Genomic DNA, 24,212 nt, shown 5'->3' with positions numbered 1-24,212 from the left:
TGCTAATTAATTGAGGCTGTTTTGAGAGCAAATGGAGGCCCTTCCCAGTATTAATATAGTGTGCATGTGTTCGGTGAGTGTAAATAATTAATGTTGAAATATTCTAAATACATGAAAACACTGGCAATGGAATGCAATGGTGACATGTAAGTAAGGCATCATCGATTAAGTTTAGCCTTAGACATCTCAATGCTACACCTGTCTACAAAGGACACTATAGAGTAGACCATTATCACATTATTAATTAATTATAAAAGAACGTCAGATTGCACTATGGTGTTACACTACACGTGTAACATTCTATTAATTAGACTGTGCACTACAGCCCTAAAATAATCGTCTGAAATGTAACTAAATTGTTTAGCTGTAACAGCTGTAACAGCTACAGTCTCGACTACATCTCTTATCACTATGGGTAAATGGTTGAGATTAACATTTGTGCAACCAGCAGATGGCGCCATAATACAATTGACTGCAGCTTAGACTGTAGGTATAATCACTAGGCTATTCAAACGTGTTCAAAATGATCTGCCTGGGAGAAGGCTACACAAGGATGCCTTTACACGATTCTTATCTTTTCAGGGGGGGAAAAGTTGATAAACCACATAAAAAAGATATCATAAGACAATGAAACATAAAAAACATAGCACATATGATGATAATAATAAGGATTACAAATAATTATCAGCAGTAATGAAATTGTAAGACCGTGGTAATTATAGGATTATAATAATACGTTGTGTTGTGTAGTTCAGTGACATTAATGTTTGCCCTCAGAACCAGAGCGATGCCTCCTAGAGTGACTCACTCTCAACCAATAAGAACAGAACATGTACACTTCTGACACAAGGTCACGAGGGGAGGGATGAAGGAGGCTCCAGAAGTTTTGACACTCCGGAATTTACTAATCTAGCTAAAGAACCCAAACACACTATATCGTGATCCTCGCAATTATCAGCATAAATGCCGAAAAATATATGTTGTCTTAATTCCGCTGGCGTATGTTGTGTCTTTGTTGAACGGTAAGTTTTTATCTTATCTTCAGAGAATAACTCCCCCGGGGAATATTATGGGCAGTACCGTTACTTTCACAATGTTACTCATTTTGAGGGTATTTTAGTACGGCAACTATTAATGAGTGTTATACATCAATTATTGTATTTATTACAATAGCCTAACTACTGATATCATTCAAGTTTGCGTTTTACTTGTAATATAATTTATATGTTAATGTCATTTTCAGACATTCCTATATGTTGGCAACGATGAAACTGTTCTAAAAATGATGTGTAATTACAATGTTGCCACATTCAGCTTTATTTTAATGCAACGCTTCCTCTGCCTCATTCGTTACTGCTGACAGAGTCTGGTTTTGCTCGCTTCCTGCTTTGCTACGCTTCCTTACAGAGTGAAAGAAGAAGTTATAGCGGACCACATACACCATGTTTCGGTGGTAGAATTGTATCAGAATAACACGTCTAGACTTGGATTCTGGACTAAGTTTTAGTACATTAGAGAACTTTCATTAATTAGATTTCTGACTACACATACTGTATCATACAAAAGCATGTGTGGTTTCGAGTGAATGTCACTGTCATTGTCTAATATTTATAATATTCAATCATAATTCATATTTACAACAGATAAATAGTGTTATGGAACAGCAAGCGAGTGATGAAGAACCTGTAGTCCTTCGAGAAGAGAACAGGAGGAGGAGACGGAAGATGAAAGCTTTTACCTCCACCTCCGCTGTAGCCATGGATCAGATAGCCATCGATTTTGTCCTCCCCACCACCACCAAGTTGAGCCGGAGCCCAGACACTCTGCTGCTGGAGGTAGCAGGGAACTGGACAGTGGAACAGGTGAAAGCTCAGGTGTGGCTGAGAGCTGTAGCCACCAAGCTCTGCCCAGAGTTCTATCAGAAGTACTCACCGGACCACTGCATTCTCCTCTACCAGAAAAAAGGCAACTGGTGTGAAATTTATGACAAACACCAGGTGTTCCAGACCCTTGACTGCATCCGCTACTGGAAAGGTAGAAAATCGTTGCTCTTTAATCAGTTTTTTTGGTCATAATGTGTTTTGTTTATACTGTATTGTGTTTATTATGCCAAATTAATCTAGATTCTTTTTTAAAGCTTTCTAAATAAAGTTGAATTTGTTCTGATCCGAAAGCACTGAAGAAAGACGTGGGGAAGATCCACCTAGCCTCCAGACCCCAGCCCTCGGAGGAGTCCACGCAGTACCAGAGGTACCTCAACTACCTCATCGGATACGACGTCACCGACGTGAGCAACGTGCACGACGACGAGCTGGAGTTCACCAGGAGGAAGCTCCTCACTCCCCGCAAGATCGAGCTGTCCGACAGAGACCACAAACTGTACTCCATGGACCCCTGGGTCATGTCCAAGCCCCTCCCAGAGTACCTGCTGAGCAAGGTGAGCAACAACCACATCCTGCTGGTCATCCACAGGAACAAGGCCAGCCAGACCATCAAGGTGTCCATCGACGACACGCCCGTCCAGGTGCTCGAGAGCTTCTTCACCAAGATCGCCAACAAGAGGGCTCTGCTGAGCATCCCGGAGGACGTGTGCGAGTCGGACTTCGTGCTACGCGTGTGCGGAAGAGAGGAGTACATCTATGGGAGCCATCCCATTGGAGACTTCCACTGGGTCCGACAGTGTCTGAAGAATGGAGAGGAGATTCACCTGGTTCTAGAGGCGGCTCCTAACCCCGACCAGGACCTGGTCCAGAGAGAGGACTGGGCTCAGGTGGATGACTGTACTGGAGTGGCAGGTATCCTCAAATGAAAACTTTTGCCGTTAGGATCGATTACACCTCAATTGACTTTTGAACTGCAATGTTGGAATGAATCATTTATTAATCCATTCACTGCTGTATTCCACAGGCACCCACGAGCAGTTGACCATCGATGAGAAGGACCATGACAGGGTGTTTACCATCTCGCTGTGGGACTGCCACCGTAAGTTCAGAGTTAAAGTCCTGGGTATTGACATCCCCTCCCTGCCTCGTAACCCAGAGCTAATAGTGTACGTGGAGGCCAGTATCTTCCATGGTCAACAGCTCCTATCCCAGGAGAGGACCTCCTCCAAGCCCTTCACCGAAGAGGTGCTGTGGAACTGCTGGCTCGAGTTCAACATCAGGATCAGAGATCTGCCCAAGGGAGCGCGTCTCAACCTACAGGTACTGTGTGTTTATTTTCACGGTTGCGTTTTTATATTTCGGATCGACTTTTCTTCTCGTTTCTTCTCGTTAATTCTTGTTTCTTCCGTTGTGTCTTCGCAGGTGTCCTGTGGGAAGGCCCAGACCCAGACCTCCAAAGGGGGCACCTACCCGGACAACAGCGGCCATGACAGTAAGAGCAAGAGCCGGCTACTGTACTACGTCAACCTTCTCCTGGTGGACCACCGCTCCCTGCTCCGCCAGGGAGAGTTCATCCTACACATGTGGAAGATGCCCGAGAAGACGGAGGACAACAGCAGCGTCAACGCGGACAAGCTGACGTCCGCCACTAACCCCGACAAGGCGTCCTCCATGGCGGTAGCCATCTTGCTGGATAAGTACTGCTACCCCGTAGCCCTGCCTAAGAGCAGGGAGGGCCGGGAGGCTGGGGCGGAGGCCGAGGGAGGAGAGAGGGGCCAGAGAGAGATGCCCAACCACCTGAGGAAACAGTTCGAGGCCATCGTGGAGACCGACCCTCTGCATCCCCTCAGCCCAGAGGACAAGGAGTTGCTCTGGCACTTCAGACACGAGTGTATGCGCCATCCCAGGTACTTAACGCTGGGCATGACAATACATTTGTTCATGCTGTAAATATACCTTAAAAAAAAAATCGGATCAATGATATACACTAGAATGCATTCATTTTTGGTATGATACATACTGTACAGTATTATAATGGGTTATTTGTCCATCTACTGTTGGTCCCCCTTCTCCACGCCAGGGCGTACCCTAAGCTGCTGGGGTCTGTGCGCTGGGGCAGGCAGGAGGCAGTGCTAGCCACACACAGGCTGCTGGAGAAGAGCTCTGTGTGGGACCGCAGCGGGCTGGACATGGGGCTGGCCATGCAGCTGTTAGACTGCCACTACTCGGACGCACACGTGCGCTCCATGGCCGTGAGGAAGCTGGAGACGCTGGGGGACGACGACGTCCTGAGGTACCTGCTACAGCTGGTGCAGGTGAGTCAGAGTCAAGGTTGGGGGTGAATTCCATTTCAATCCAGTCCGTTCAGGAAGCCGAAAGTCCAACTGCACATTTCCTTGTGTGCTTGGCAATGTTCTGTTTACCTTCTCTTTTTCCCCAACGGGAGTTTTTTCTTTCCTTGTTGTTTGTTTTACATATCATAGTATCAGTGTGTCAGTATCAACTGTCATTCACAGCCAACAACGAACCCTTGGTTGGATGCAAATGAGTCTGTTTCGCTTGGTTATTCAGGACAGCCATCATATGGAAACACTCTAGCTAGAAGCTAGACAGAAAATCTGACAAACAAGAACAAGGGAAAAAATCTGATTATTGTTGACCTGCCGACAGCAGTGCAAAATAAATGCATTCAGACATTTTCATGATGAGTTATATATGTGGGAGAAATATTGCAGCACTCAGATAGGATGCAGGATCTAAGTCAAACGTTGCTTTGATCACTGATGTGTTCCCATTGTCTCCTGTAGGCTGTGAAGTTTGAGCCGTACCATGACAGCAGCTTGGCCAGGTTCCTATTGAAGCGGGCTCTGAGAGTAAGCAGATAAACCACTGCCAATTAGAATTGCAAACACAATATGAACAATTAGAGAAGTGTACAAATGTGTGTGTGTGTGTATGTGCACATGTGCATACTACATTATACTGTACATGCGCATGTGTGTACTTGCAGAGTAAGCGGATCGGCCACTTCCTGTTCTGGTTCCTGCGTAGTGAGATAGCCCAGTCCATGCACTACCAGCAGAGGTACGCTGTGCTTCTGGAGGCGTATCTGAGAGGCTGTGGAGAGGCCATGCTCCAGGACTTCAGACGACAGGTGAGTGGGTGTTGATCAGACCTGGGTCAAATAGTAAATACTCAGATGAGCATTTGCCTGAACCTGAGTGCCAGATGGGCAGCAGCACTCCATTGGTTCAATTGCACCAAAGAAAATACAATCAAGCATGTATACATACATACGTATTTGAAATGACAGGTCTGGGAATGATACACACCGGTTGTGGATGAGAAGAGTTGTAAGGATACATTTGGCTTAATTTGACTATTACCATTAGGTGGAGATGACAGAGGCTCTGCAGAAAGTCACCCGGGACATCAAGGCCATGTCTGCCGACAAATATGACGTGTCTTCAAATGGTGAGTCCAGAACACTCGTAGTGATAGCGGGATAGTGATGGCCTAGTCTAGTGGATATATAGATGGATAGATTTGGACTGGTGATCAGAAGGTTATGAGTTCAGATACCACCACTAATGTGCCCTTGAGTAAGGCACTTAGCCCTAAGTTACTCCAGGGAGACTGTCCCTGTAATCTCCAATTGTAAATCGCTTTAGATAAAAGCGGCTGCTAAATGGTTAAAATGTACTCATTTCTCCCTACTTGACCGTGAAAGCAAAATAGAAAGGTACAGCAAAAAGGTAAAATAAATGTTAAGATAAGGAGGGTGACATTTTAATACGCAATGTGGGTAGTGGTAGACTAGTGGGGGTAGTGGTGGCCTATTGGATAGTGGATAGTGACTTGGACTGGTGGGCTCATTACAGAAGGTAATGAGTTCAAATCCCACCTGGGAACACCACCACTAGTGTGCCCTTGAGTAAGGCACTTAGCCCTAAATGATTCCAGGGAGACTGTCCCTGTAATCTCTAATGGTAAGTCGCTTTGGAAAGAAGCATGTGCTAAATGGTAAAAATGTAATGTAACATAGTGGGGGTTTGTTTGTTGGTCAGTTGTGCTTCAGCTGCGCTTGAAACTGGAGAACCTGCAGACGTCGGGCCTCCCAGAGAGCTTCAGGGTCCCGTATGACCCAGGACTACGTGCAGGAGCTCTGGTGGTAAGTCAAGGCTGGGCTACCCATCCCTCGTTGGTCTCTATCACTTGTCTTACTAAGTCTCTCTCTGCCTCTCTTCCGTTTATATTCTGCTCCATAATTGTGTGTTCCCCATCTTGTTCTTCATCCTTGATATTCTTCTGCTACTATCTCTGTATCTGGGTTGGTGCATTTGAATACAGTATGTAGGCCATTGGTTCAAATTACAGGGGGAGTTGGGGTGGCCAAGTATCCCATAACAAGAACATTTGAATATCAATGTAGATCCTCAACATGGATCCTCCTTAAAGATTATCGATGTTTTTTTTATCCCCCAAAAGTTGTCTGTTACTCTTCACCGTATCCTGGCCTGAACCAATAGGAACCAATAAGAAGTGATTGGTGTTTGACTCCAGACTCTGTTGCTTTTGCTGTGCAGATCGAGCAGTGTAAGGTGATGGCGTCCAAGAAGAAGCCTCTGTGGCTGCAGTTCAAGAGGGCCGACCCCACCACCCTGTCCAGCGACACCATCGGGGTCATCTTCAAGGACGGAGACGACCTGAGACAGGACATGCTCATACTCCAGGTGGGACGTGGAGCCGTTTACAACAGTTTGTTGTCATCAACACAATCCGATTGGTTGACAAATGTGGTGCATTCACGATATACCCACAGCCACTCCCTCTCTGCTGTTCCATTAGAATGATTACTGAGCTCAATGACAATAATAATCACAGTTTTCCTTCCCTATCTAAGTGGCAATGGCAACTCAACAAGATTAACTTCCCCTTCTTACGAAATACAGCATGGTTTTTATAGGTTTTCCCTTACACTCCGAAAACCAAGGTGGAGACTCTCACAGTTACCTATCTGTCCTGCAGCCCTGAGACAGTGAGGTGGACAATGGTGGACTCTGTGGTCAAATCAGACATCCCCATCTTAGAGGATGATGGATCTCCAGGGGCTGGTTCCTGCCACCCCCTTGTTCTGGTCACCCCCAACAGTTTCAGGGCAGCGAGACAGATTAGTCACTTCATTAAGAAATACCATCTTTATTTCTGTTAATTCCCAGGTCGTAAATATACTCGCCTGGTTCTGTTAGTTCAAACATTTCTACTCTAAAGCGGTAATCAAGTCTGGAGCAGAGGATGACTCCCAGAACAGGACAGAAGATGTCCTTGGAGAGATCCCTAGACAGTACAAAGGATACATTCTTCACAAAATAGAACATCTGGGTACAATGTGTTCTATGCTTCATACAATGATTACCCATTAAGTGATACATGATTAAATGCTTAAAGGATTAGTAACGTAAAACCTTAATGTTTACTAACAGTTGGTTATTACAAATACTTATTTGGCCATTACAGTGTATACGTCCCACTTCATCCTAGGATATTCCACCAATGTGTGAGTTCTCATCATCAGTCTGGTTTGCCATTAGATTCTGCTGATAATGGAGTCCATCTGGGAGGCGGAATCTCTGGACCTGTCCTTGTTGCCGTACGGCTGTATTTCTACTGGAAATAGAATCGGTATGTCTGTTTGACAGTTGGTCCGTTGGCCAATAAAGTTAATAAATATGAGTAGTTGTATAATACAAGAAGAACATGGAACATCAGAATAAGGTCAGTTAGTAGTTGAGTAATAAGACAATATGCATTCATCTCTGTTGTAGACTCACTGTGTGATTTTGTCAGGTACTTTGAAACTTTTGACATGCCTTCGATATACTGTATAATGTACTGTGTTTTTAATGTGGGGATTGTGTTTTGTCTATCTCTTTGTTGTTTGTATGGTGGTTTAAATGTAGCTGTATTGACAAATGAATGTCCTTTTATTAAAGTGTAATCTCTCATCTCTCTCTCTCTCGCTCTCTCCCCCTTTCTCTCTCTCTAGGGATGATTGAGATAGTGAAGGATGCCACCACCATCGCTAACATCCAGCAGAGTGTTGTGGGAAGCACAGGTGAATGAATGAATGAATGAATCTTTTATTTCGAACATGATTTAAATAATAAAAGAACAAATAACTAATACGAAGAGTACAGACCTATCAATGTTGGAAAGGGAGTAGGATGAAGCCTAAGCTTATTATGTCCTATCCCTATCCGTCACTTTCAAGTGAGAACAATAATACTTAAATTATATAATCCAATTAATTAATTCATAAATTACAGTATCAACAGTACTAATAATTTTTCATTCTTAATATTGAAACAACACAAAATAAATAAATAAATGAACATAATTTTCCATTCTTAATACTGAAACAACACAAAATAAATAAGCAACAAACATCAGTATCCACAATGTAATACAAAAGAAAAATACAAAGAAAACCACATCTTAGTATCCAGAAGATTAACAACCTTCCCTTTCCTCAGGTGCATTTAAAGATGAGATCCTCAACCAGTGGCTACATGACAAGTGTGTGAATGAGGAGAAGGTACAGTACCTAGCGACCCACCACTACCCCCACCTGGCCGCAGTCAGTGTTTATCAGATGTAGAGGATATAGCAGTGTTAGAGGGGAAGGAAACACCCCCGATACATTTCCTGTGACTTCCTGTCTCAAGTCTTTTGTCTTCAATAGCATGCATGTGAACTTAGATTTGGCATAAGCACCTGCACATTGTCAGCTCTCTGCATGTATTTTTGGATCGAGCCCTTTGTGATGAAAATATCCCAGACCTTGGTGTAGCAGAGCAAGGTTTTAACCAACCCACTAGCATGACTGACACGCCGAAATATGATATACTTATTTGTGCATTGGTCAAATCTGTTGTGGTTTCGGTTCTGCGTCATAAGCACTTTGAGCTGCAATGTTTGCAGGAAAAGTGCTATACAAATAAAAGTCATTATTATTATTATTATTATTATTATTATTATTAGTATTATTATTGTGTTTGCAGTCAGTGTTGAAGTAAAGTAAAGACGCTAGGTTGTGGTTGAGCAGAAGTGGATAGGTGAAATGGTAGCTGACAAATGCTGTCTCTCTCTCTCTCTCTCTCTCTCTCTCTCTCTCTACCCCCCTTTCACTATCTTCCTCTACCTGTGTTTGTTTTTCCATTTCTCTCTCCCAGTTTCAACAGGCTGTCGAACGTTTTGTGTACTCATGCGGAGGGTACTGTGTCGCAACGTACGTCCTGGGGATTGGAGACAGACACAACGACAACATCATGATCACAGAATCCGGTACCACATCTCTTCCTCATATTCCTTCATCACACACAAACACATGAGACATGATACATGGCATGTCCTCCTCAATGTGACTAGACTGCCATGTAACTTCCATGGCACCGCTGTACAGTATCTCAGTGAAAACATGAATGGAACACACACTGTATTTATTTGAACACGACCCCTTGTTTCTAAGACTATGCTCATATGTCTTCTGTCAGGGAACCTTTTTCACATTGACTTCGGACACATCCTGGGAAATTACAAGAGCTTCCTGGGCATCAGCAGGGAGAGGGTTCCCTTTGTTCTGACCCCGGACTTCCTGTATGTTATGGGAACATCTGGGAAGAAGAGCAGCCCACACTTCCAGAAATTCCAGGTATTGAACACATAGTCACGACACACACACACACACACGCACACACACACACACACACACACACACACACACACACACACACACACACACACACACACACAAACACACACACACACACACACACACACACACACACTGAAGGAATGAAAGGCAGAACTTCGATAGTAAATGACAAACTGTCCACCATTTTGGGCACCACTCGTCATGGTCCTACAGCTCAATATAATGATTATACTATAGGTATATCAGTGCTAAATGCTTATACCCATGCTTATACCCATGTGCTCATGTTATCTGTTTCTTGTTGTTTCTGTGTTTTCTGTTTTTCCCCTATTGTCTTTGAGCCTCGGAAAAGCGCTATATAAATATAATGAATTATTATTAATATTATTATTATTATTATAAATCTGTCATAGTACCTGAGTGGTAAACGCATGGCCTAACCCTCTCTCTCAGGACGTGTGTGTGAAGGCCTACCTGGCCCTGAGGCACCACACCAACCTGCTCATCATCCTGTTCTCCATGATGCTGATGACCGGCATGCCTCAGCTCACCAGCAAAGAAGACATCGAGTACATCCGCGAGGCGCTGACGGTCGGCCGCCCGGAGGAGGACGCTCAGCGTCACCTGCTGGACCAGATCGAGATCTGCAGGGACAAAGGCTGGACCGTGCAGTTCAACTGGTTCCTCCATCTGGTGCTGGGCATCAAGCAGGGGGTGGAGAAACGGTCGGCTTAGTGTTCTCTCTGAGTGAGAGAGAGGGGCGGGGGGGGTTCCTCTTTGGTTGGGACTCCCTTGCAAAAGAAAAGGACCCAGTAGGACCCAGTGGGAAAGAATGGCCTGATTACAATGAATCTCAAGTGAATATTATACATCATTATTATTATTATTGTATTATACTGCCATACTACTGATAGTAGCATACCATTCAGATATATGATTCTAGATCACGTTACACTGTAATACATTGCGAACACAAGACTTGCAGGACTTGTGCAAGACTGATGTCGATCACGTCAGAAGAGTTTTCGCGGGGGGGGGGGTGGCCCACGTGGTCACAGATCATGTCGGAGGTTATGTTAGAGAGGTTTGTCCTGATACACCCTATTACTGAGAGGGCTGTTACCTACTGTGAGACTGCCGAGGAGAAGGTCAAGATGAAAATGGCCCCCCTCCAGCGCCATGGTGTTACACACAAACACCTGACACACATCTCCAGTCGCAGGAGAGGAGATGGATGTTCGCGCAGCGGGACACTTCACCCCACTTCACCCCACTCTAGGGGGAAGCCTTGGGCTCCGAAAAAAAGACGAAGCACAATTCATTTAGACGGGAGGACGTGTAAAGGACGATTCAGCAAGGACAATTCACCATGGGAAGATTGAAACAACTGTTTTCATACAACTCTGAAAGATCAATAATTAATAATTCATTAAGAGTAATTAATGCTGTATCGAACATTGTGTGCTTTCCTTTGTAAAACCAAACAAGAGGAGAGGTTGCATGCTTTGCTGCACTTTAGTAAATTAATCATATCTGCACTGAGTAAATTCATACACTGTGTTGGTCTCCCAGAGGAAGTGTGCCCTAGTAGCAGCAGCAATGTGTCATTGTGGGGGTGGGGTCACCTGCCACACCGCTGTCCCAACCTCAGTCACAGCATTTACAGTAGGCATGGTAAAAGACAATCTATTAAAAATGGTTATTCTGTAAGTGTCTCATGTGGAAATACTGTGACTCCTGATTCTCTGTTTCACAGACCAGGGGGGGTCAGGGGAATGTATTGATTGCTAAGGATTTATCATGGCCATTTAGCAGTATTTTAAAGCTAAAATCTACAGTGCCTGTGTAAGTAATGGGACAGTGAAGCATTTTTTTCTTCTTTCGGCTCTACATTCCAAAAGTTTGGATTTGAAATCAAACAATTACAATGAGGTTAAAGTATAAATTCTATTTTATGCATTTGTTGTTATTGTTTGATTTAAAGATGCTTCACTGTCCCATTACTTATACAAGGCACTGCACATACTGCGCCTTTGAAGGCATGTTTTGATTATGTTTACCCTCAGGAACAGGTAGCCCCAGCAACTTGCAGTGGTGGAGTCTAGTTTTTTCTATTGGGTATACTGTGATTTTTCCCTCCCAGCCTCATATCATTCATTTTGGAACGGCATAAAAAAAAAATCTGCGCTCCCTGTCTAACGTTATATATCTAACATGTTATAAGGCTGATCTGTGCATGATAGTGCTGCATTTGGACATATTTCATGTCGCATCTCCCCCCGTTGATATGACGCTATAGTCAGTCCCAATGGTCCAAAATTCAAGTGCTTCGTAACACAGACACAGAGAATTTTATGAATGAAAGTGAAAGTTCTGTCACAAAACGCTGTTACGTATCCTCACACATTTTTAAGTGGGTATACGGAAATCCTTGGCCTTTCCTAGTGGGTATACGGCGTAGTCCTGCGTATCACGTAGACTACACCACTGCCAGCAAGCATTTAAGAGGTAAGTAATCCGAGCTCAAGAAGTCTACTCCAGATATGGAGTGATACAAAACTGCTGATTCTGTTTGGTTTTCCTAAGGTCTAAATCAAAGGCACTGAAAGACAATTTCAGCAGATACTGGGGCTATGTGCACTGTGAACACCCATCCATAATGAATATAAGCGGACCAGCACTTTTTTGTTCCAACCCAGTTCAAGTTTTTTAAGGGGGTCAGTTACTGTATTTAGACATCCATTAATGAATCTCCTTGCTAAAATTAATTAGAGCTTGCAGTGTGTATTCTGTTCATCCACTTTTTATTTCACCCTGAAATAGATTTGGGTATTATTTTTTGGGGGTTGATCTATTGCCACTAATAAGGATGTCTTAAAAAAATAAGATCATTTTTCGGTAAAATGAATGTTCATGTTCCGTTCATTCTATGTCTATGATATTATTATTATTATTATTATTATTATTATTATTATTATTATTATTATTATTATTATTATTGCCGTTGCGCTACAGCATACGCAACCACGAGACGGGTGGTTGGCTGCCATGGTTACCCCGGTCACATTAAGGGTTAGTTAGTTAAAACTGAACAGAGCCTGAGTATGGAGATAACGTTAACCACATTTGTAGCAAAACGCCGTGTTTTTGGAATCAATATTCACTCATAGTTCCCTTGGCCTTGAAGCATCCTTGAAGTGAGCTGGAATTCATTCGTGTTTTTTTTTCTTTTTTCCTAAAATTGTGTATTTTGTTAGTTTTGGGCTCTTCAGTGATGAGTTTTGAAATCCCAGAGGGACTGACGGAGCTGTTGGAAAGCTTTACAGTTGAAGTGTTGAGGAATCAACCACAACCAGCGGACCTTCTGGACTTTACCTTGCAGTATTTCACTCATCTGAAGGAAACCCAGCCAGGAGCTGCCTGCAACGATGCCCCAAATCCGGCTAACGCTGCCTGTCGACCTGGGAGGGGGGTCAACTTCGCCGAGGAGGCAATGCAGATTACCTCAGAAAATGGAGACGACGAGTTTGACGATTATTTCACTTATCTGAAGAAAAACCAGTCAGGAGCTGCCGGCAACGATGCCCGAAATCCGGCTAACGCTGCCTGTCGACCTGGGAGGGGGGTCAACTTCGCCGAGGAGGCAATACAAATTACCTCAGAAAATGGAGACGACGAGTATGACGATTATTTCACTCATCTGAAGAAAAACCAGTCAGGAGCTGCCGGCAGCGATGCCCCAAATCCGGCTAACGCTGCCTGTCGACCTGGGAGGGGGGTCAACTTCGCCGAGGAGGCAATACAAATTACCTCAGAAAATGGAGACGAGGATGACGAGGAATTCGTAGGTACGTTAGCAAGCTAGGTATCGTTTGGCTTATGTTAGCAAGCTAGGTATCGTTTGGCTTATGTTAGCCATAGGCGTAGCTAACTGTCAGTGTTCGCAGGCTAGCCAGCCAATGACAGGTGAGACTTGCTAGCTACGGCTAGCTCGCTACTGTTATGACCATAATAGTAGGGTACAAAACCAAAATTCCGTGACCACTCTCTGGCTAACATGTTTTGATGATTTATTTGACTTCTGAAAATGAAAAATTTAGCCTCCAGGTCCCTCCCAAAAATCACAGTTTTTTTTTGCCAGAGGGCCAAATCCAAAAGACCTGTAACCTTTAAGGCAGGTGAATAGGGTAACACATTTAACTAATAACTATCACTATGAAACTTCCCCAGTTGGAGTGATACAAAACTGCTGATTCTGTTTGGTTTTCCTAAGGTCTAAATCAAAGGCACTGAAAGACAATTTCAGCAGATACTGGGGCTATGTGCACTGTGAACACCCATCCATAATGAATATAAGCGGACCAGCACTTTTTTGTTCCAACCCAGTTCAAGTTTTTTAAGGGGGTCAGTTACTGTATTTAGACATCCATTAATGAATCTCCTTGCTAAAATTAATTAGAGCTTGCAGTGTGTATTCTGTTCATCCACTTTTTATTTCACCCTGAAATAGATTTGGGTATTATTTTTTGGGGGTTGATCTATTGCCACTAATAAGGATGTCTTAAAAAAATAAGATCATTTTTCGGTAAAATGAATGTTCATGTTCCGTTCATTCTATGTCTATGATATTATTATTATTATTATTATTATTATTATTATTATTATTATTATTATTATTATTATTATTATTATTATTGCCGTTGCGCTACAGCATACGCAACCACGAGACGGGTGGTTGGCTGCCATGGTTACCCCGGTCACATTAAGGGTTAGTTAGTTAAAACTGAACAGAGCCTGAGTATGGAGATAACGTTAACCACATTTGTAGCAAAACGCCGTGTTTTTGGAATCAATATTCACTCATAGTTCCCTTGGCCTTGAAGCATCCTTGAAGTGAGCTGGAATTCATTCGTGTTTTTTTTTCTTTTTTCCTAAAATTGTGTATTTTGTTAGTTTTGGGCTCTTCAGTGATGAGTTTTGAAATCCCAGAGGGACTGACGGAGCTGTTGGAAAGCTTTACAGTTGAAGTGTTGAGGAATCAACCACAACCAGCGGACCTTCTGGACTTTACCTTGCAGTATTTCACTCATCTGAAGGAAACCCAGCCAGGAGCTGCCTGCAACGATGCCCCAAATCCGGCTAACGCTGCCTGTCGACCTGGGAGGGGGGTCAACTTCGCCGAGGAGGCAATGCAGATTACCTCAGAAAATGGAGACGACGAGTTTGACGATTATTTCACTTATCTGAAGAAAAACCAGTCAGGAGCTGCCGGCAACGATGCCCGAAATCCGGCTAACGCTGCCTGTCGACCTGGGAGGGGGGTCAACTTCGCCGAGGAGGCAATACAAATTACCTCAGAAAATGGAGACGACGAGTATGACGATTATTTCACTCATCTGAAGAAAAACCAGTCAGGAGCTGCCGGCAGCGATGCCCCAAATCCGGCTAACGCTGCCTGTCGACCTGGGAGGGGGGTCAACTTCGCCGAGGAGGCAATACAAATTACCTCAGAAAATGGAGACGAGGATGACGAGGAATTCGTAGGTACGTTAGCAAGCTAGGTATCGTTTGGCTTATGTTAGCAAGCTAGGTATCGTTTGGCTTATGTTAGCCATAGGCGTAGCTAACTGTCAGTGTTCGCAGGCTAGCCAGCCAATGACAGGTGAGACTTGCTAGCTACGGCTAGCTCGCTACTGTTATGACCATAATAGTAGGGTACAAAACCAAAATTCCGTGACCACTCTCTGGCTAACATGTTTTGATGATTTATTTGACTTCTGAAAATGAAAAATTTAGCCTCCAGGTCCCTCCCAAAAATCACAGTTTTTTTTTGCCAGAGGGCCAAATCCAAAAGACCTGTAACCTTTAAGGCAGGTGAATAGGGTAACACATTTAACTAATAACTATCACTATGAAACTTCCCCAGTTAATCACTTACATTAAGACAATTATTTTTTGTATTACAAGTTTTCTGAAATTGTATGTTTAAATATGCAAATGAGGCGTTACCTAATTAAATATGCGGTAATTTGCATAACATTCAAGAACTTAAATCTGAACATTGGATAAAGCCAGGTTAAAAATTATTGTTTCATCTTGTTGACATATTAGAGTCAAAGGCTTGATTAATAATGAATAATGGTAGCGTACGATAACAATAGGTATGGGAGGTGGCTGCCTGACTTCTGGGCAATGCTGACTAGCTCTCCTTGCTGATCAGGTCGCCTTCCTTCTGACTGATTTCACTCAGTCCATCACAGGCAACCCCTAGTCCTACATGGCCTGGGACATGAGTGTACAATGAACAAGGGCAGCAAAATGAAGTCTGGCTGGCTCTCCATCCTCTAGAATGAGAAGCAGCTGCTAGTGCACTCCAGAAATATGAACAATGTGACCCAGATCCGGGCGGCTCACAACGCGCTGGTCAACCGAAAAGAAGCTAAGAAGAAGCACATGCAATGTGGCCACGGATGCGAGAGGATGAGCAGTGTGTGCAGGACCTGGTCGCATGCATGAGTTTGACTCCTTCCCGTTCGACCCGGCCTCACCCACCCTCCGCACCCTACAGTCAGCCATGCCTGCCTCCAGTGGCGGGCGGTGCATTTCACACCTAGGCCTTCAGTGATGTCCGACACATTCCTACCTGAATTATTCTACCTCTTAATACCATCGTTATGACGCCATGGCTCTAGAAACTAGACAGAAACACAGTATAACCGGGCGTTGCATCACCTTAACATAGTCAGACAAGTACAACAGAGTTATATTAATATTTCCGAAGCATTTTTAATCAATAAATCCGCATTTACAATGATAAGTGTTAAACTAACATATTTAAGATCGCTACATTACCCACGTCTGTCGTCTCGTCCACCATAATAGCGACAAAGGGTGCCTTTTTAATCTCCATTTTGATCTCTTCTCCCATCACTTCAGCAATAGCAAAAATCAGGTCGTTTTGTATTTTGCCTGACGTCCCAGTAAACACTTTGTTTGTGGACAGGTGGTAATGTAAATCTGGCTTTCATCGTGTCCCCTAAATGAAAGTTATTGTTTACCCAAAAACAGGACACAATCGATCAGTATTATCGATCAGTCAACGAAAGGGTGACACTTGTTCGTTGAGCTGTAAATCCACTCGCGTGTCCCCAAAGGTGTTCAAAAATCCCACATCTACCGGCATAGTTACGCATCTCAATAGTGAATATCAATAGTGCGTATCAATAGTGCGTATCCAATCAAAAGACGTGCTGGGTGCTGACATCATTGAGCCTTACAGCAGGCGCCGTTGTTGCTATTGCTCACCAACTCGAAATCTACGTAGGTTTCCACTAGGAACGCCACAGGTTTTCTCGATCAACGTTAAGTTACAGGTCGTATCCGCGGCACGGTTTATTGTGCAGGCGGGCAGATTTTGGAGCCCCCTGGCAACACATTTTGATTGGATAAAAGCTCTAACATAAAGGCCAGCCCTCCAAATCTCAATCGGAGACTGGAAGCAGCGCAACCAAGAGGAAAGCTATGAAATGAAGAGAATAGACTATGGGGAATCATTAATACATATTTGTGGAAAAAATATATTAAAATAAAATGTATATTCTGATGATGTTTAGGCCAGCAGAGAAGGCCTTGCTGGCCCTGACGGCACACCACTGCCTGCCTCTGATGAGCTCATTGCTGACTTCAACTCAGCCCGTGCTGCAGGAGAGGAGAAGTTGACCAGCATTTTACGAGACAGTGTTCAGTAAGAATACCTCCCTCCATGCATCCGTCCCATTGAGCAAACGCTTGACATTTGCCAAGGGGCCATGCACGAAGAAACCCGGGGAGGAACCCAAGGTTCTGCTGAGATGGAGCAGGATGCTCTCAAGGCAGTGATCGACCTGGTTGAGGTCAGTTAACTTGTGAATCTCCCAGAGTTGTTGGAACACTGTGTTGTCGAGGAGTGTATGGCCTTATTCAACACCAATGGCACATACAGGAAGACGCAGAAGAGCAAGCTCATCCAGAAGCTCTCTCTCCAATCTGTAGTTCTGAAAGGACCTTACATCGCTCTCGTCGACATGGGCATGATTTGGAGGATCAGCAGAAGATCGACAGACACAAGATGACACAAGATGACACCCCATTACAAGTGGTCGGACGACGTCCACAAGGTGTCATCCATCATCCTTGCCCGCCATGGTGATGCTGACCGTATCATCTGTGTGAATGACCCGTACGATGGAGCATACTCAACGAAAGATGACGAGCGAGACCTGCGGGTACAGGGTAAGGCACATGTCCCCAACACCTACATGAAATTGGGCGACCCCTTCCCCTCTGCCAGAGTGTTCAAAACGCTGCTGTGTAGCGTCAGCAACAAGGTGCGGCTGCAACAACTAATATGCAGCTACCTGACCGACCTTGCACAGACTGTAGATGCAGATATTGTTTACTCTGTTGGCTCTCATCGCACCAACTTGTCAACACAACAACCAATGCAGAACTACATCTTTGACCAGTCTGAGGCTGACACCATCCTCTTCTCTGCTTATGCAGTTCTGCGTGAGTCAGGCTATAGTGGCCCTGTTGTCATAGATGCAGCTGACACCGATGCCTATGTCGCAGCAGCGGCCATCTGACAGCAGTTGCCAGGTATGCTCTATCTATATCAAGAGAAAGCAGGAGATAATTGTATGCCGTGGCCTAGTGACTGAGGAGATGGCAGACTGTATTGTGCAGCTACATTGTATTACAGGCTGTGATGCCAACTCAGGCTTCTATGGAACAAGGAAATTGTCGGTGTATGACAAGGTGGCTAAGAGCCCTGTGGCAAGACGGCAAGGAGGAGGTGGTAGAGGAGGTCTTCCAGTTCACACAAGATGTCATCTATGGCCACAAAAAGAGCAGCACCATGGCTGAGGCCCGTGCCGAGAAGTGGAAGAGAATGAAAAACAACTCTTGGACTTCATCCGTCTCCCTCCAGATGCAGAACGCCAACACTGTCTCCGTGCCAACTACTTGGCATATCTAGTGCGCCACCCCTCCCTGAAGCACCACCCCTCGCCCCTCGGACATGGCTGGGAGCCGGTGGGTGGTCACTGTTGTCCTGTCCGCCACACACAACCTGCTCTCCCAATGAATCTACCTGCACCAGGGCCAGCTGAAGACAAGAGGAAGATGAGAGTGAGGAGGGAGATGAGGAGGAGGGAGAGGAGGATTCAGAATCTAGTGAGGCAGAATGTTCTGATTCAGAGTGATCTCATATGTTTAAAGTGGTTCAATTGCTGTGTTATAACTATTCAAGTTACAGCTATTAAAGAGCTTATTTTGAATTATAATTACGTCTCTTGTTATACGTTCATAATAGTTGATACCCTGGTGGCAACTAACGGGCATCCAATTTAACAAACAAATGAATCAAGCCTTTGACTCTAATATGTCAACAAGATGAAACAATAATTTTTAACCTGGCTTTATCCAATGTTCAGATTTAACTTGTAATACAAAAAAAATTGGTCTTAATGTAAGTGATTAACTGGGGAAGTTTCATAGTGATAGCTATTAGTTCATTGTTTTACCCTATTCACCTGCCTTAAAGGTTACAGGTATTTTGGATTTGGCCCTCTGGCAAAAAAACCCGGGATTTTTGGGAGGGACCTGGAGGCTACATTTTTCATAAAAGGTCCCTAGAAGTCAAATAAATCATCAAAACATGTTAGCCAGAGAGTGGTCACGGAATTTTGGTTTTGGACCCTACTAATAAACGGGACGCCAAACCAAGCAAAGGCTACAGCGATTGGGGGGGGGAATGCCTACCTCAATTATGTGAAGAACTCTGTGTAGATAACGGAATATTGCATTACACAAATATGAATTTGTTTGTTCATTTTTACTGCCATTTTCATTCAGTTGACTTGAAAAGGCGGTTAGTTAGTTAAAACTGAACAGAGACAGACTGAGTATGGAGATAACGTTAACCACATTTGTAGCAAAACGCCGTGTTTTTGGAATCAATATTCACTCATAGTTCCCTTGGCCTTGAAGCATCCTTGAAGTGAGCTGGAATTTATTCGTGTTTTTTTTTTTTTGCTCCTAAAATTGTGTATTTTGCTTTTGGGCTTTTCAGTGATGAGTTTTGACATCCCAGAGGGACTGACGGAGCTGTTGCGAAGCTTTACAGCTGAATGGTTGAGGAATCAACCACAATCAGCAGACCTTCTGGACTTTACCTTGCAGTATTTCACTCATCTGAAGGAAAACCAGTCAGGAGTGACGGGTAGATTTGGGTATTATTTTTTTGGGGTTGATCTATTGCCACTAATAAGGATGTCTTAAAAAAATAAGATCATTTTTTCGTAAAATGAATGTTCATGTTCCTTTCATTCTATAGTAGGGTCCAAAACCAAAATTCCGTGACCACTCTCTGGCTAACATGTTTTGATGATTTATTTCAGGGATGAGTTTTGAAATCCCAGAGATACTGACGGAGCTGTTGCAAAGCTATACAGCTGAAGTGTTGAGGGATCAACCACAACCAGCAGACCTCCTGGACTTTACCTTGCAGTATTTCACTCATCTGAAGGAAAACCAGTCAGGAGCCGCTTGCAACAATGCCCGAAATTCGGCTAAAGCTGCCTGTCGACCTGGGAGGGGGGTCAACTTCGCCGAGGAGGCAATGCAGATTACCTCAGAAAATGGAGACGAGGATGATGAGGAATTCGTAGGTACGTTAGCAAGCTAGGTATCGTTTGGCTTATGTTAGCAAACTAGGTATCGTTTGGCTTATGTTAGCCATAGGCGTAGCTAACTGTCAGTGTTCGCAGGCTAGCCAGCCAATGACAGATGAGACTTGCTAGCTACGGCTAGCTCGCTACTGTTGACCATAAACGGGACGCCAAACCAAGTAGGTGGTGGGCCGAATGCGTTTATCGCGAAGTTTATCTTTTTCCATCTACAGAGTAAACGATCTCTTACATACGATATTAAGTAATTCTCTTAAGTCTATAACAATTTTGTTTGCAGCTGTATTATGTCGGAGATTTTCACAAACTTATTTTTTAATAGTCTGTCTGCTCAGGCACATCGCTGGTCGCTCTAGTTGATAAACCAATCAGAATTCGAGTACGGCTTCATTAGGACCCCGAAATGTAAACAATGGCTGTTAACCCTAGCAACTGACTGGATGTTAACCCTAGCAACCGCGGGGAAATAACGAGATGTGATGAATTATGGAGTGTTGTATGCATTTAACAAACCGAACGGACAATATTATAGCATTTTCAGATGCAAGTTGGACCAAATTTGTACATTGTTCTCTACAGTGGGTGAATCTTCACACTGCAGAAAGCCAAATTGCAGAAAGGGCTGTAAAAAAAATAATATAACTATAGGTATTATATATATTTGGGGGGGGGGGGGGGGGGCTCCCCTGGTGCTAGGGAAAAAAATACTAAAAACAAGAAGGGAAAAGAGCTGGTTTACATAAATAAAGGCTATATCCACTATCCACTATACTATACAAATAAAACACTGTGCTGTACTCTATGCTATGCTATACATATCCTAACATTTCCTATCTCTGAACCTTATGTACCCGAGGGTTGTCATATTGCACATAGTATTATTGCACATTCATTTAAAGTGTCGCAGTTTGCAGGTTTGAAATGTTCACAGTTGTGTTTCAGTATTGCACTTGATTACAATCTAGTAGCTGCCATCAAATTGTCTAGATTGTCCAGCCCCTAGAACCTAGGTATTTGCTGTGTTCAGGGCCTGAATGGCCCTAGGGTAGAAGCTGAGCTTCAGTCTATTTGTCCTTGCGGACATGGTCCTGAACCGCCTGCCCGAGGGCAGCCGAACAAAGTGTTCGTTCCCAGGGTGGGATGGGTCTCTGGAGATCTTGGAGGCCTTCCTGAGGCAGCGTGTGTTGTACAGCTCTTCCAGAGAGGGGGCGCCGATGATCTTCTGGGCCGATCTCACGACTCTCTGTGGCTTTGCAGCTGGAGAACCACTATAACCACAATATTGGCTACCATAGACAATGCTATATGCAGTATGCCAACATACGAAACATTGAAAGAGCCCGCAAGAGAAGGGAAAAATCAGTACAGGAGGCTGCAGGTGTGTTTTATAGCAATATAAGTTATTTATAAGAACAATATGATATAAACAAGCTAAGATTAATATGACATGATATGACATGAACATTATTAACAATATGATATAAACAATAGAGATGCTCCGATCAGGGTTTTTGGTGCCGATCACCGATCACCGATCACTGGAATCAGTGATCTGCCGATCCGATATCACCGATCACCGATCACAGCGTCGAAAATGGCAATTGAAGCATTCTATTTATTGTGTAGCATTATTTATGTTTTAAATTATTCTTAACACCATTGACATTGTATATTAAGTATTTAAATGAAATTAGGAGATGAGAAAGTATCATGAATTGACGACCATCTGTTTTATTGAATTCACAACCACCTGTAGCTTACTTCAGGAAAAACAAATAAAATGTGAAAATAAAAATCATAATAAATAAAATGTACACTGTCACATCAAATGTGCAACATTCCACTCGAATGAGAGGAACTAGGGGCTCTTAGAGAACTTGGAGCTTATACTGTAACTGTAGCTTTCCTGAGGAACAATAAACATACCCAAACTAAACTGCAACATAAACAGGCTATAGCCAAATATAAAATACTGTTTCAAGTCAGTCAGTTTCAAGTCATATTTAGGAGGAGATAAGACAGCAAGTCAGCAATAATCAATAAAACAAAAAAACAAAACATTGCACCTAAGGAGATTTCAGACTCAAACCTTACTTCTGATTAAGCAGCATCACTGGCAGATTAGCCTTGAGAAATACAAGCATCTCAGCGTTTTTGGCACTCAGCCTGTTCCTCTTATCATCTAAAATATGTCCTGCTGCTGAAAAGTCGCTCGCTATCTACACCTGTGCAAGGTGCACAGAGGAAGACCTAAAACTCACGCGCTAATAGTTGTTGTTGCTATGGGCCAAGTGACTTCCTGCTCGCGGGGTCACATGACGTCGGTGAACACTACCTACACTACGCTCGTGAAGTCGCGCTGGAACTCTGACCAGCACTCGTGGAACGCCTCTCGTCCAATCAAAGCACTCGGTCCCTTTATGACGTCGAGCCCAGTGTGCGCTTCGGCGCTCTCTGAGCGAATCGACGAACGCAGCAAATGCCGTATGATATTCGTGGTATTGAAAGACCTTGCGTGCGTTCCTCCGCAAGGTATTTCTTTTGAGCAGACATTACAAACGGCATATTTGTTGTCTCTTTCCGACACTGTGTAATATTTCCAGACTGGCGACGCCATTTTGTAAACTGATCGGTCATGTTTGATCGGCCGTTTTGAGAACTCCGATCAAAACCGATCAAGGCCATATCGGCCGATACCGATCGGCGCCGATCAGATCGGAGCATCACTAATAAACAAGCTAAGATATGACATGAACAAGATATGAACAAGGCATCAATGGGTCAGGGTCAGCCCTGTCAGGTCAGGTCCAGAAGATGTGCAGTGCAGTCCAGGGCTGAGCATCTGGGGTTACCTGGGGAAACAGATTAGGAGAGTTGTAAATAAACTAGGCTATAACTTTGGAAGCATTACTATTACAATGCATAGAGTATCATATGTCTCTCTCTCTCTCCCTTCCCTCCCCCCCCCCTCCCTTACAATGTAGTAGAAGCAGAAGGTCAAACTGAAAATGATACACCACCAAAGCCTAGACTTCTCCGCTCAAAGACTACCACTACGTTCAGCCTAAATAAAAAACCACATCTTCTTCCCGCCCAGTGCATAATATGCAGACGGGACAAATATTTCAGTTTTAGAGCTTGTATACTGCTCCTGCAAAAAAACTAAATGTGTGAAAGGGAGATGCACATGCAAATCTAACAACCTACCATGTACAGACATGTGTCTGTGTTTGCACTGCGAAAACACACTAGTGTTATAAATGTTCTCTAAACACTTGAATCTTTGTCTAGTCTCGTCAATTATAGGCAAGGCAAGTGAAGATACACTTAGTCTGGGTTTTGTCTTACCAGCTCACCTCGTAAAAGTGAGACGATTGACAATATCAAAAACATGCTTGCACACATTGAGAATCAAGGACCCCAATTGAAATAAGCCAGTGGCTTTCTTGGATTTTTATCCTGTTAGTTGACCTTGTATGTAATATGTACTTTCATGTACCTACTTCTGCAAATCTTCTAATAAAGTTTTCAATCAATCAATCAAAACACACATATACTGTAACGTACTCACACACAAGTTAATGTTACTGGTCCCAATTTGGCACAATTATTACTGAAATGATTGAGAATAGACATAGTTGACATTGGTAACTTAGCTATTGTACCCTTTAAAGTTAGATAGCTTGTTAATTCATTAGCTTCACAATCGTGGGTGACGTTTGGTTGGAGTTTTCACTAAAATAGCATATCAGAACATGTTTGTATTGACACAACATGACATGGACTTGTTCATTAATATGTGATATGAATTAGTATGACGTGCAAATCTTACCTGAAACATTACTTGACAGTAAAGTTATCCGAAACAACTCAGTCTTCTCGTCTTTC

General features: G+C 43.6%; 1 protein-coding gene across 1 annotated transcript; it reads left to right on the top strand.

Moving 5' to 3' along the window:
* The first annotated feature begins 901 nt into the window (after nucleotides 1–901).
* Nucleotides 902–11,266, top strand: pik3cg (phosphatidylinositol-4,5-bisphosphate 3-kinase, catalytic subunit gamma). The gene is made up of 17 exons (XM_080538624.1): nucleotides 902–1,022; nucleotides 1,644–2,034; nucleotides 2,175–2,795; nucleotides 2,908–3,203; nucleotides 3,306–3,790; nucleotides 3,964–4,198; nucleotides 4,691–4,756; nucleotides 4,894–5,037; nucleotides 5,276–5,357; nucleotides 5,951–6,054; nucleotides 6,470–6,616; nucleotides 7,475–7,565; nucleotides 7,930–7,998; nucleotides 8,417–8,478; nucleotides 9,116–9,227; nucleotides 9,437–9,594; nucleotides 10,051–11,266. Exons 2-17 carry the CDS (start codon nucleotides 1,656–1,658, stop codon nucleotides 10,330–10,332), a joined length of 3,333 nt encoding a protein of 1,110 aa, XP_080394750.1. The 5' UTR covers nucleotides 902–1,022; nucleotides 1,644–1,655; the 3' UTR covers nucleotides 10,333–11,266.
* The last annotated feature ends 12,946 nt before the right edge of the window (nucleotides 11,267–24,212 follow it).

Source organism: Nansenia antarctica (assembly GCF_963989245.1).
Source record: "Nansenia antarctica genome assembly, chromosome: 8".
Lineage (NCBI taxonomy): Eukaryota > Metazoa > Chordata > Actinopteri > Argentiniformes > Microstomatidae > Nansenia > Nansenia antarctica.
The sequence above is the reverse complement of the archived record's forward strand: the minus strand, read 5'-3'. Positions and strand labels throughout refer to the sequence as shown.

Bases quoted from the DNA above. Each gene is read 5' to 3' on its own strand.
- pik3cg (XM_080538624.1), top strand. From the start codon at position 1,656: ATGGAACAGCAAGCGAGTGATGAAGAACCTGTAGTCCTTCGAGAAGAG. The intron at 3,791-3,963 runs GTACTTAACGCT...TCTCCACGCCAG, and splicing joins GAGTGTATGCGCCATCCCAG to GGCGTACCCTAAGCTGCTGG. The intron at 6,617-7,474 runs GTGGGACGTGGA...GTTTGCCATTAG, and splicing joins AGGACATGCTCATACTCCAG to ATTCTGCTGATAATGGAGTC.